We start from the raw sequence: 12,349 nt of genomic DNA on the forward strand, positions 1-12,349 counted from the left end.
ACACATCAGGTTATAGCCTCATCTAGACATCAGGTTATAGCCTCATCTAGATATCAGGTTATAGTCTCATCTAGACATCAGGTTATAACCTCATCTAGACATCAGGTTATAGTCTCATCTAGACATCAGGTTATAGTCTCATCTAGACATCAGGTTATAGTCTCATCTAGATATCAGGTTATAGCCTCATCTAGACATCAGGTTATAGTCTCATCTAGATATCAGGTTATAGTCTCATCTAGATATCAGGTTATAGTCTCATCTAGACATCAGGTTATAGTCTCATCTAGACATCAGGTTATAACCTCATCTAGACATCAGGTTATAGTCTCATCTAGACATCAGGTTATAGTCTCATCTAGACATCAGGTTATAGTCTCATCTAGATATCAGGTTATAGCCTCATCTAGACATCAGGTTATAGTCTCATCTAGATATCAGGTTATAGCCTCATGTAGATATCAGGTTATAGTCTCATCTAGACATCAGGTAATAGCCTCATCTAGACATCAGGTTATAGCCTTATCAGGATGTACATCCTTTGACAAAGCTTGATATCTCAACACATATGGGAAATAACAAGCCAATGTCGACTTGAGGTGAAGGCTGTGGGGTGAGCACTTTGGGACGGGGGGTGTGCACTCTAGGTTGGGGCCTGGCTGGAGGCTGTGGGCCTGACTAGCACTGTGGGGTGGGCTGAGGCCTGGGGCTTAGGGCTGTGTCTTGGGGCTGTGGGCCTAGCAGTTGGGGGAACGTTGTAGGGATAGCTGTGAGGGTCAGAGCTGTGGGGTGGGTTGGCTGAGGGTGAACTGAGGGCAAGGGCTTAGGGCTGTGGGTGGTCTGAGCAAAGTGGATGGGTGGGCTGAACACTAGAGGAGGGGGGCTGAGCACTGGCAGCTGTGAGGCGGACGCCACTATTGATTGGGCTCTGCAGGCTGAGACCAGCCAATTCAAAGCACCAGTGAGCCGAGACCGATTGGCCCTCCTGAGTTACAAAATCCCAGCAAAGCTCTCCTCATTTGCCCCAAAAACATATCTCTCATTCTCTCCTGTCAAAACGCCTGTTAGAGAAAGTTTGGGATTTTGGCTGAAAATACATATTTATTAATATTATATTTATGATGGATGTTCCCAATAGGTCCGTTTTTTTAGACCAACGCGACATTGTCTATATGTCACACTGTTGTAACCAAGATTGTTCAGAATTAACACATCGCTATGATGTTGTAGGTGAAACTAAGGTCAAGGACTTTCCTAGCCTCATCTCTCCCCTGCAATCTCTCAGTTTAGAGGGCTTATTGCTGCTGGCCTAAAGAACAGTGAAACACAGCCTAGCCTAGGGCTGTTCTATAATCATACTCCATGCATTGTTTTATAACCATACTCTTGTCAGTATTGAAACATTGCATTTGTCGATCATTTATTATCAGGATTGGAAATCCATTTAAATTACTGTTATAGGAAGAGGCATGCAATTACACTGAACAAAAATATAAACGCAACATGCAACAATTCTACTGAGTTACAGTTCATATAAGGAAATCAGTCAATTGAAATAAATTCATTAGGCCCTAATCTATGGATTTCACATGACTGGGAATACAGATATGGATCTGTTGGTCACAGATACCTTTAAAAAAAGGTAGGGCATAGATCAGAAAACCAGTCAGTATCTGGTGTGACCAGATGCAGCGTGACATCTCATTCGCATAGAGTTGATCAGGCTGTTGATTGTGGCCTGTGGAATGTTGTCCCACTCCTCTTCAATGGCTGTGCGAAGTTGCTGGATATTGGCGGAAACTGGAACACACTGTCGTACACGTCGATCCAGAGCATCCCAAACTTGCTCAATGGGTGACATGTCTGTTGAGTATGCAGGCCATGGAAGAACAGGGACATTTTCAACTTCCAGGAATTGTGTACAGATCCTTGCGACATGGGGCCGTGCATTATCATGCTGAAACATGAGGTGATGGCGGCAGATGAATGGCACGACAATGGGCCTCCAGGATCTCGTCACGTTATCTCTGCATTCAAATTGCCATTGTTGTGTTCTGTGTCGCTATAGTTACAGTCACGTTATTGTGTTCTGTGTCTCTATAGTTACAGTCACATGTTATTGTGTTCTGTGTCTCTATAGTTACAGTCACATGTTATTGTGTTCTGTGTCTCTATAGTTAGTCACATGTTATTGTGTTCTGTGTGTCTATAGTTAGTCACATGTTGTTGGTGTTCTGTATCTCTATAGTTACAGTCACATGTTGTTGTGTTCTGTATCTATAGGTACAGTCAGCTGGTGCCATCCCTCCAGGCCATGCAATTCTCAGCTGCCACAGGCATCAGCCGCATCCTCATCATTCTGGGGCTGCTAAAGCCCGCCATCATGGGGGACAACATCGCTGAAGACCTCATACAGAGACAGGTGAGTCTGACTGAAATATTGCTGAAAACCTCATAAGGCATCAGGTCCGTCTTAAAGACCAAATTAACATATCTGGGATCAGGTCAACAGCTCTTATGTTCTCAATGTCTTATTTTTAAACCATGCATTTGAATGTGTGATTTTTATGTGCCTCAATATACCTGGTGACACCACAAATGAAATTCCATACTCTGTTATTGGGCAGGAGGAGATGTCCAGGTGTGATGGTCCAACCTTTACCTTGTTGTGTTAGAGAACAATCTGTAACATAGCCACATGATGGAGCTAGTGGTAGAGTAACGATCGTTCCTCAGAGGGAGAAGAGAGAGGGAGAGAGGAAAGGTGGAAAACTGCTCCAGGTTAATGTCTGAACTGTTAGTTAAAATATCTTGGATCTATTTCCTGGAACCCACTTTTTGATGGCAACAGAGATGATGGACTTATTTCAGCTTTTTAAATATTCCAGTTGTTACCAAGGAGATAAGGACATCAAGTGAGTCATTTTGCATAAATTGTGGGATAAGAGAATGGTTTGGAGACAAGTTAAGGTTATAATGCGTGCGCACACGCGCACACACACACACACACACACACACACACACACACATACTTACTTTCAGGCCATTGTCCAATATTATCATATGTCTTTATGTGTTCTCAGAAGTACTTCCTCAGTAACCCAGCCCACCAGAGCAGTGCTGTAGATGAACATTTCTTCCTGAATGAAAGTGCTTCTCAAGTCAGGTGAGACCAACATACAGTACATGTAAATGTTATAAAGCTGTCATCACACAATAATTTTGGATATACACTACAGTAGGTAAAGCAAGTGTAAAATCAAATTTGTTTTGAGATTTGTATGTAATGTTTTGATTGTTTTTCAGGGAAATCTCTAAATTCAAACCCCTCTCCAGTAGGACCTCTGTGAGTGTGATCATTGGGGATTCTTTTGATGAGCAAATTCCAGCTCATCTAAACCAAGTGAGTAGTGTACAACCTTCCTCCCTCCATTAGTCTGTCTAGTGGCTAGCCCAATTCCACTTCTCAATCTTCACCCAGAAGTGTGTACTTGTTGGTAATCAGGCCTACTACTGTCGTGTTGTCAGCAAACTTGATGATGGAGTTGGAACTGTGTGAGGCCACGCAATCGTGGGTATACAGGGAGTACAGAAGGGGACTGAGGATGCACCCTTGTGGGGTCCCCATGTTGAGGATCAGTGTGGAGGAGTTAAGTCCCAGGGCTGTGAGCTTTGTGGAGAGCTCAGAGGGCACTATGGTATTGAAGGCCGAGCTGAACAGCATCGGAATATATTCCAGTCCACGTGATCAAAACAGTCTTGAAGCATGGATTCTGATTGGTCAGACATTTACATTTACATTTACGTCAGCAGATACTCTTATCTAGAGCGACTTACAAATTGGTGCATTCACCTTATAGCCAGTGGGATAACCACTTTACAATATATGTTTACAATATGTTTTTTTTCAGACCAGCGTTGTACAGACCTGACCATCGGAAACTTTCCTATTGAGTCTGTGTTTGTAGGTGGGGAAGAGCAAAATGGAGTCATGGTCTGATTTGCCGAAAGGAGGACGGAAGATGGCCTTATACCCGTGTCGAAAAGGCGTGTAGCAGTGCTACAGCGTAGAATATCCACGAGTTGGACAGTCAATGTGTTGATAGTAATTCGGGAGCACGGTTCTCAAATTAGTTTTGTTAAAGTTCTCTGCGACAATGAACGCTGCCTCTGGGTACGCGGACTCTGGTCCTCTGTAGCTCAGCTGGTAGAGCACGGCGCTTGTAATGCCAGGGTAGTGGGTTCGATCCCCGGGACCACCCATACACAAAAATGTATGCACGCATGACTGTAAGTCGCTTTGGATAAAAGCGTCTGCCAAGTGGCATATTATTATTATTATTATTATTATTCAGGGTCCAATGAAGATCTTTGAGAGCTTTTTTGGTGTCGGCTTGGGGCGGGATGTACACAGAAGTAGCGATAATCCCTGAAAACTCTCGGAAGGTAAAAAGGGTGACATTTGATGACCAAGTATTCCAAGTCAGGAGAGCAGAAGCTCGGAATTTCCTGTATGTGTTCCCCGTCGCACTACTTGTTATTGGTCATAAAGCAGAGCCCTCTTCCTATTCGCTCGATGAACTGTAAAACCCGCTGGTTGTGTAGAATCTGTTTGGAAGTCAGAGGAAAGCCAGGTCTCAGAAAAACAGAGGATGTTGCAGAATCTGATGTCCCTCTGGAAGGAGATCCTCGCTCTGAGTTTGTCAAGTTTATTCACTAATGATGGAACATTGGCGAGTAGTACGCTGGGTAATGGAGGACGGGTCACCCAGCGTCTCAATCTCACTAAGACACCACCACGTCTGCCTCTCCATCGCTGTCTTTAGTTCCTACTCTCCGGTAGGACTCCCAGGCAACCCGGCGCTAGACCATTGTTCCACCGTCTCCGGGAATTTGGGAAGGTCAGGTGGACGGTGACTACCCAGCGATTCATATTCCAATCGTTTTACCTGGGGGGTATGAAGTAATGCACAAAACAAACTGAGTGAGAACATTTAAAGAAAAACACTAGAAAAAGTAGAAGCCTGCAATGTTTTGTAGAAGCTCGAGGCGATGCGCCATTCGTCGGCGCCATCTTAGCCGATGCCTGCACTAGTTCAGGGGGACTGAACAGTGCACACTTCGGGGAGAAAGGGGATGGATGGAATTGGGATGATGCATATTGACTGTTTCTCACAGGGCCCTCAAACTAACTCAAATGAACATTTGACTGTATGTGCTTCCATATCAGATGGTGGCCCAGCTTCAGAAGACGTTCATGGAACAGACTTACCCCTCAGCCAACCAGATCCATGTTAAAGGAGGGGACCGCAGGATGATCTACAAGAGACCGTCTGTTGTTAGCAAACACCTGTGGAAGCTGGTGTCCCAACGGCAGTCCAAACAGCAGAGCCAATGACCACATAGATTTATATAATACATCTAGTTCAAATGCTCTAATTTTAAGGTTCTAATTCTGTGCCAGTGACTCACCGATTCTGCTGCCAAATGTCTCAATTACACAACTGGAAGATGAAGTCATCTGAAGTCAACTGAGTAGTATGTCACAGAGGTTCCTTGTTTCTTTTTTTCAGGAATGATTATTGACTGGAATATACTTGACATGTGTATGTCCACACATGAAACCGGTTTCAATCGATTTATTTACTTTTTGTATACTTTATTACAAGTGCAAATATCAGACAGTTTTGCCTTAATGTTTGTAAATAAATAATAGTTTTCTGAATGTGTATCTGTGTGTTAACTCTACCACTGGGATCTATTAAATCTGTAAAGCTGAAGCGGATTCCACAAAATAATGTAAAAGTAATTTCCGATTGAGCCGACATATGCAGCGTTTACCTAGAATGCCGGCTCCGCTTAAGCGGGAACATTGATTTTAAATTTGATTCACGCTGTAAAGCTGAAATTTCACAATGCGGATTGAATAGAGCACTCTGTCCCTTTATATCTAATGTACACATCCACTATCCTGGGACTGTGTTGTAGCTTTGAAAGAAAAGACCAAACATCATTGGATTATCCTGAGGATTTAAGTTTAATTATGACACCACATCAAAATAAAAATTATTTCCAACAGTTCTGGAATTGTATTCCATCCATATACATGCATAGCAACAATGTTTTTTAAGAAACTTTTTTCTCCCATAATTAGGACATTGGAATGATTATTTTACATCAGGTAACCCCCATCAACCAACCTCCCAACCCATCTTGTCCATCATCAACAGCAATAAATGTAATTCTTGTACAATTACATTTTCTTCTATGGGTTTCAAATAATATATGCAGTCCCCCTCTCATAATACTGCTTTCAGTAATGTTCCCTCATTTACAAAGTATTGCATCGAGAGCAAATTTTAAAAAGGGAGACCAAAGTGTAGTTCAGCAAACAGAAATACGTGTACTATACAAGAATGTTGCCACCCTCCTGAAAACATCCACGTCTGAGTTAAAGAAAGGAGACTGGGACACAGCCACATACATATGCTAAGCCAAGTGTATGCCAAAACAGAAGATGCAGCTGGACTGTGCCTGGCTATCCCACCAAGGGCGGGTTAAGGCCAACAATCAGAGTCATGAATAGCAAAGCTGCAAATGACACTTAGGCATATACAAAAACTTTTACCGCAAATAAGACTAGACAAGTGCTTCAGTAGCTATTTTGTGTCTAAAATGCATCTCATTTGTATTCTATTGTTTCATTGAGCCTACATTACAGTGTAAACAATGTGTGTGCTACACAAGAATGACTATACAATAACATTACAAACAACTCTGATATAAATTTCATTTGAATTTTAAATTAAGATCACTACAATTAATACTGATTGTAAAATAAATAAATGTGAAAGTGGCACCAATATTATTCTGGATTCATTTGTTCATTTTTTCTTTTTTAACCAATGATTTGCAGTGAAGTCTTAAAATGACGAAGAAGAAGAAGCTTCTCTTGATTGTCCACAAGCAGCGTTTAGAACTGCGTGAGTGATGCACCAGTCCAGACACAACAGTGTACCCAAACAGAAAAAAGGGGAGTGGGAAGGGACAGAAACTAAACAGGAACTAGTTCATTTCACATGCTCCGCAGCATGTGACGAACAGTAAAACTTCTTATGGGTAATAAAGTTTGATAGGTTGTTGAACTGGATGTCACAGAGGCGGCAGTACTTCCCGCTCCCCGCAGCCTGGGATGACCCATTCACACCCTTTGTCACCGTGGGCACCGCCTCCTCGGTCGGAGACTTGGACGCGGGCGACACGTTCTCGTTGGAGTCGGACGGGTTCTCCGCGCCCCACGTGGGTGAGGGGTGGCTGTCTTGCTGCTGGGGATTGTGGGATTGGTTATCCTGGCTGGGTGGGACGGGTCCCGAGCCCGAGCGCTCCTCTGGCTTGTGCCCACCGTTGACTATCACCATGCCCCTGTTTTTGGGCAGCAGGGGCAGTGGCTCTTTGCTGGGGAGTGGGCAGCCGTTGGCAGCAGGCTGCTCTCTCCCCGTCTCTGGTCCCCCTCCATTAGTGCTCGGCTCCTGCTCGCTGCTCACCTCTCTTTCTCCCTGCATGACCAGTCCGCCGGCCACGTAATCGGTTGGCTTTATCCCAAAGTAGGGCGATATTTGCTCGGCACCTTTCATCTTCTTTATTGCGCCGGGATAAAGGCAGTGGGGCAGAAACATGTTCTCGTCTTTAGTTGGGATGAGCTGAGCCTCGCTGAAGGGCTTGATACCCGGCACTGGGCCCATGTTAGGGGGGAACATTCCACCCCCGTTCTGCACAATCATTTTATCGTTGCCGTTCTTCTCACATTTCCCGGGGCTCTTATTGTAGGCATCATCAGGATTACTGCCTTCACTCTTCACCACGTCTGGGAACATGGTCTCACCACCGTGCTGCTGGGTGGCTGTGGCTGTTGTCACAGGACAAAAGTTCTGTTTATGCGCTAGGTAGTTCTCCACTTTGTTAAAACTGATCTTGCACACTGTACATTCGTGATAGTCCAACAGTCTTTTGGGGGAGTTGGGTGATGTCTTGTCATTGTGGATAGGCGAGCACTTTTTGCTGAGATCGATGGGTGCGTCCAGCTCCTGCTGGTCCATAGTGGTATTGCGGTTGGGGGCCATGATAGACTTGGTGACGGTGAGGGAAGCCTCCAGGTGTTTGGGGACCATCCCTGGGAAGACGTCACAGCGAGGGTGAAAGCGGTCGACCAGGCTCTCCACTGCCTCCTGGGACGTACAGGGGTTCTCCATTGGAGGGACCCCCAGGAACCCTGGCTGCCCAATGGAGGGTCCTCTCGGGTCCTGGTCTGGGAGACACATCTCGTACATCTTCCTGCGTTTGCGGGTCCTCATGGTCCTCTGCATGGAGGGAACCTTGTTGGCGGACATGCGTTTCATGGGGGGGTCGTGACGCGTAGCACAATAGTACTGCTTGTGGACCATGTAGGTCTCGTGGCGGCTAAAGGTGATATTGCATGCCGCACAGGAAGTCTGGTTGGGGTCGTTGACGTCAGTCTCCACCAGAGGCGTGTTGGTGGGGCTCTTCCCCTCCACCACCTGCTGCTTCCCGTTCAGCCTCTCCTCCACGCCGGTCGGCGTGGTGGAGACCTTCTTCACCTGGCCTGGGAGCTCCTTCTCTGGGCCAGGGCCTTTCACTGCCGCTCCTGCATTGATCATGTCCAGAACACTTTGAGAGTTGACTGACAAACAGGCCGACTGCATCAGGTGGCTGTCGGTCACCTCAGACGGGTGGCATCCCGTGAGCATACTGACTGAGCTATGGCCACTGTTGGGGCTCACGGCCTTGTCTGAGACGCTAGAGAAGTCAGCCGACTTGGCCATGTGCTGCCAGCGGCTGTTACAGTAGTGCTTTTTGTGGACCAGGTAGTTGTCCAGGTTGTTGAAGGTGATATTGCATTCGAAACACGTGGCCCCTTTGTTCATGAGGGGGCTGTAGATCACAGGAGGGTAGCCCGTGTTCCCTCCGTGGCGTAGCCTCCGGTGCACCAGCTCTGACATTTTAGCCAGAATCTCAGAAGCCTGCGGGACGACAGAAATGTCCTGGGAGAAAGCGAACTGGGACAGGAAGGGCCCCATGGGGAAGGTGGGGCCCATGTTATGCTGAACGGGAGAGGAGGCCAGGCGGGGGCTGGAGGGCTCAGACTTGATCCGGGTGTAAGAGAAGCTGGCCTTACTGCCCGGGTTGCCACTGTCCTTCTGCCCTGACAGCATGTGCTTTTTCTCAGCCTTCTCCAGCTCGCTGTCGGTGGTGGCGTCCTTGCTGAGACTTGCTTTGGGACTCTGGAGGGCTTCCTTCCGGTTGGCCAACTCGACGCGGGCCGCTGCCTGCTGCAGCGCTTCCTCCGCCCCCCTGGGGGAGTGCTCACTGTCGCTCTCCCTGTGAAGTTTGCTGCCACCGCCGTGGCCATGGTGGCTGTGTAAGTCCTGATGCTGCAAGAGTTCCCTGTGGTTTTGGAAGCTGATATGGCAGTGATTGCATCTGAAGGCTGCCTGTGACAGGTGAGAGAGGATGTGATGTTGGAATGTAATAAGAGAATCCGCCGTGTAGTTACAGATTGTGCATTTCAAGCTGGTGCCAGGGGGGAGCGTCTCTTCCATTTTGACACCTGTTAGGGAGATTAAAGGACACTGTTGAGATTCCTCTTCGCCTTCCCACTCTGCCTTAATGTTAACTACGGCTACGATCAAAAACTGATGCATTATGCCAAGCTTACTCCAAACCCTCCTGAGTTTTGGGTGGGCTGAAAGCTAAACTGTCAACTGCACAAGCTGACAGTGGAATGTGTATATTTCTGGAGCTAAGAGTAGTAGTTCACTTTGCCAATTATTTTACCTGACTAATGTGAAACTGAGATTGTCTTAATGTCAAGCAATACTTTTCATTATAAAACCAAATACTAAAATGACTGAAAAATATTAAAGTTATACTGTTCTGTACTACTCAACATAATTAAATAATAAATAGGATTACATTTACTCAATGGTGAGATACTTACAACTGAATGACAGCTAAAATAAATCTAAACTACTATACTAACAGTACTACCAGTACATCTCTACTCACTGCTGTGCGTGCTCAGGTGCATTTCCAGGGCCCTGGCACTGGTGAAGCTCTTGTTGCACTGTGGGAAGGGGCAGATGCTGGGGGTCTGGTGGGGTCCGTTGTCATTCTCCTCCCCCTGGCTCTCTGGCTCCCTCTGCCTGCCACTGCAGTAGTACATCAGGTGGGCCTGCAGGTTCCTCTCACTGCGGTACCAGATCCCACACGCCTTACATGGGAAGATGTCCTCTGTAGAGAGAGGGTAAAACACAGGGTAGAATGTCAGGGTAGAGCGTCAGGGTAGAATGTCAGTGTACAGTTCTTGCACATGCACACACAACAACATGCACACGTATGCACGTACAACACACACACGTTTCTTTCTCTTTATAGCTCTGATTTGATACTCAAAGCCATGTGAAAACACTGTAATACCCAAGCCTGTGATAGGACTGTGTTGATACCACTAGGTTGGTGCCCTTTCTCAAGGACAACTGAAACACTGGACCATCTGCCTGCAGCAGAGCAGCCTCCCTGTCGAGCTGAACCCAGATAGCCCTTATTAAGTAAACAAATGCACTATTTGCATGAAGCTTGTATTTTGCAATTAACAGGTTAGTGGGAGGCTCGCCTGTGTTTACGTGAACCCAAACTGAAGGTCGACAGCTCTTATCTCAACCGCTCTTAACACAGACTCATCTGGGTTAATCTACAGCCCATAGACGGACGGACAGACATTTCTTGTTTATTAGGGCTCTGTCCAAAATGGCACCCTATTCCCTATATAGTGCAATCCCTTTGTCCAGAGCCTGCACCCTCTTTTCTATAGTGCACTACTTAAAGTTTTGGCCAAAAGTAGTGGACTACATAGGGAATAGGGTGCCATTTCAAACGCAGCCCTAGGTGAGACTACAGTACAGACTAGTCATGGAGTATATTGTAACACACTCACTGTTGACGATGGCAGTGGGCAGTATGGAGGCCATGGCAGCCTGCTGAGGCAGGAGCTGGATGGTGTCCAGCAGTCTGGCCGGGTACATCCCCTCGCTCAGAGACATGTGGCTGATGGCCTGTAGACGGGAGTCAAAGTCCACGGCGAACGCCACTAGCTCCTCGCCCTCCATGATGTTTTTAGTGGTGGTGCACCACAGCTGGCCACCTGGAACAGACAGAAGGGGAACATTGAATTAATGCATGCTGAAAAATATTGTTTTTATCCTGTGAGACTCCGTTGGTAGAGCATGGTAGTGTTAGCCTGTGTGGCTTAGTTCATTGGTTCGATTCCCACTGGGGACAGTATTATATAATATTATTATTGATGTTTCACCCTGAGTGGTTTGGCTATAGGTGACTCCAAACTCTGGAGTTCAGAGGGTATGGAATTTCATCCAGAGGGAAATGTTATAATGACTTAATAATAATGACAATATAATGACTAAAGTGTCAAATTACAATGTCATACTTTGGTTAAAGTAGCAGTAAGAAACGTCATACTCCATTGGGGTAAATTCTAGTAGGTCTACACATTGGAGCTATACTGTACACTTCAGTAATATAGTATCAACCTGAAACAGGTCCTATACACACTATTAGATTGTTGTGTTTAGGGATGAAACACTCCGGTAAAATCTTCTGAACATATTCATTAAGTTAGGATGGGAGAGAGAGAGACGAAGGGAGGGGAGGAAGGTTTTTTAGCTTAGATAATATTTATCTCCTGCACATGACAGGATTTTCAGCTGCACTTAATTTTCCCTTGAAGAGATTAAAGTTTTTAATATAACTATTTACAAAAATCTGTCTGGGGCGATAAAAAACAAACGATGATACGCTCACGCTAAATGGCAGAATTAGGACATTGTTTCAGAGAAAAGCTGGACAATTAATTAGGGCACGCTGTTAGCTTTCAAAGATGTGCAAACACTCCGACAGAGCAGCGTCAGGATGAGAGAGGACCTGTAATTTGAGTCCAGCTGTTGTGGAAATAAGGGACCTTGCAGAAGAGAGGGGAGAGGTATGAAGGGTAGAACAGAAGACTAACTGCACCCCACTCATAGATCCATCCTCCACACTTTAGAGAGACACTGATTACAAATGTTTACACAAAATGTATAAATCACTAGTTTTAAAGGTCAGTGTAGGCAGAGTATTCAAGTGAGGCTCTCTTCTCTTAAAAACAACCCAGTCTCTCCCAACCCAGGGAGGAAAGCTGAAGAATAACTGTTGTAGTTACTATGAAATTACATGATGGATTGATTGTTATGACACCTAACTTCCACACCAATCCGAG

The 12,349-nt window shown here is 45.8% G+C and overlaps 2 protein-coding genes across 2 annotated transcripts; one reads left to right on the forward strand and one right to left on the reverse strand.

The window, feature by feature from the left end:
- Positions 1–2,283: 2,283 nt before the first annotated feature.
- On the forward strand, positions 2,284–5,729 carry LOC311116411 (uncharacterized protein; the record flags this gene model as incomplete). Its single annotated transcript, XM_084191502.1, has 4 exons — positions 2,284–2,422; positions 3,084–3,166; positions 3,307–3,403; positions 5,231–5,729. Coding segments are annotated over 4 exons (487 nt in total), but the record flags the coding sequence as incomplete, so codon positions are not given.
- Positions 5,730–5,846: 117 nt separating this feature from the next.
- On the reverse strand, positions 5,847–11,218 carry LOC311116413 (zinc finger protein ZFPM2-like; the record flags this gene model as incomplete). Its single annotated transcript, XM_084191503.1, has 3 exons — positions 5,847–9,625; positions 10,084–10,308; positions 11,012–11,218. Coding segments are annotated over 3 exons (2,987 nt in total), but the record flags the coding sequence as incomplete, so codon positions are not given.
- Positions 11,219–12,349: the final 1,131 nt, after the last annotated feature.

Source organism: Coregonus lavaretus (assembly GCF_964263955.1).
Source record: "Coregonus lavaretus genome assembly, contig: HAP1_SCAFFOLD_9009, whole genome shotgun sequence".
Taxonomy (NCBI): domain Eukaryota; kingdom Metazoa; phylum Chordata; class Actinopteri; order Salmoniformes; family Salmonidae; genus Coregonus; species Coregonus lavaretus.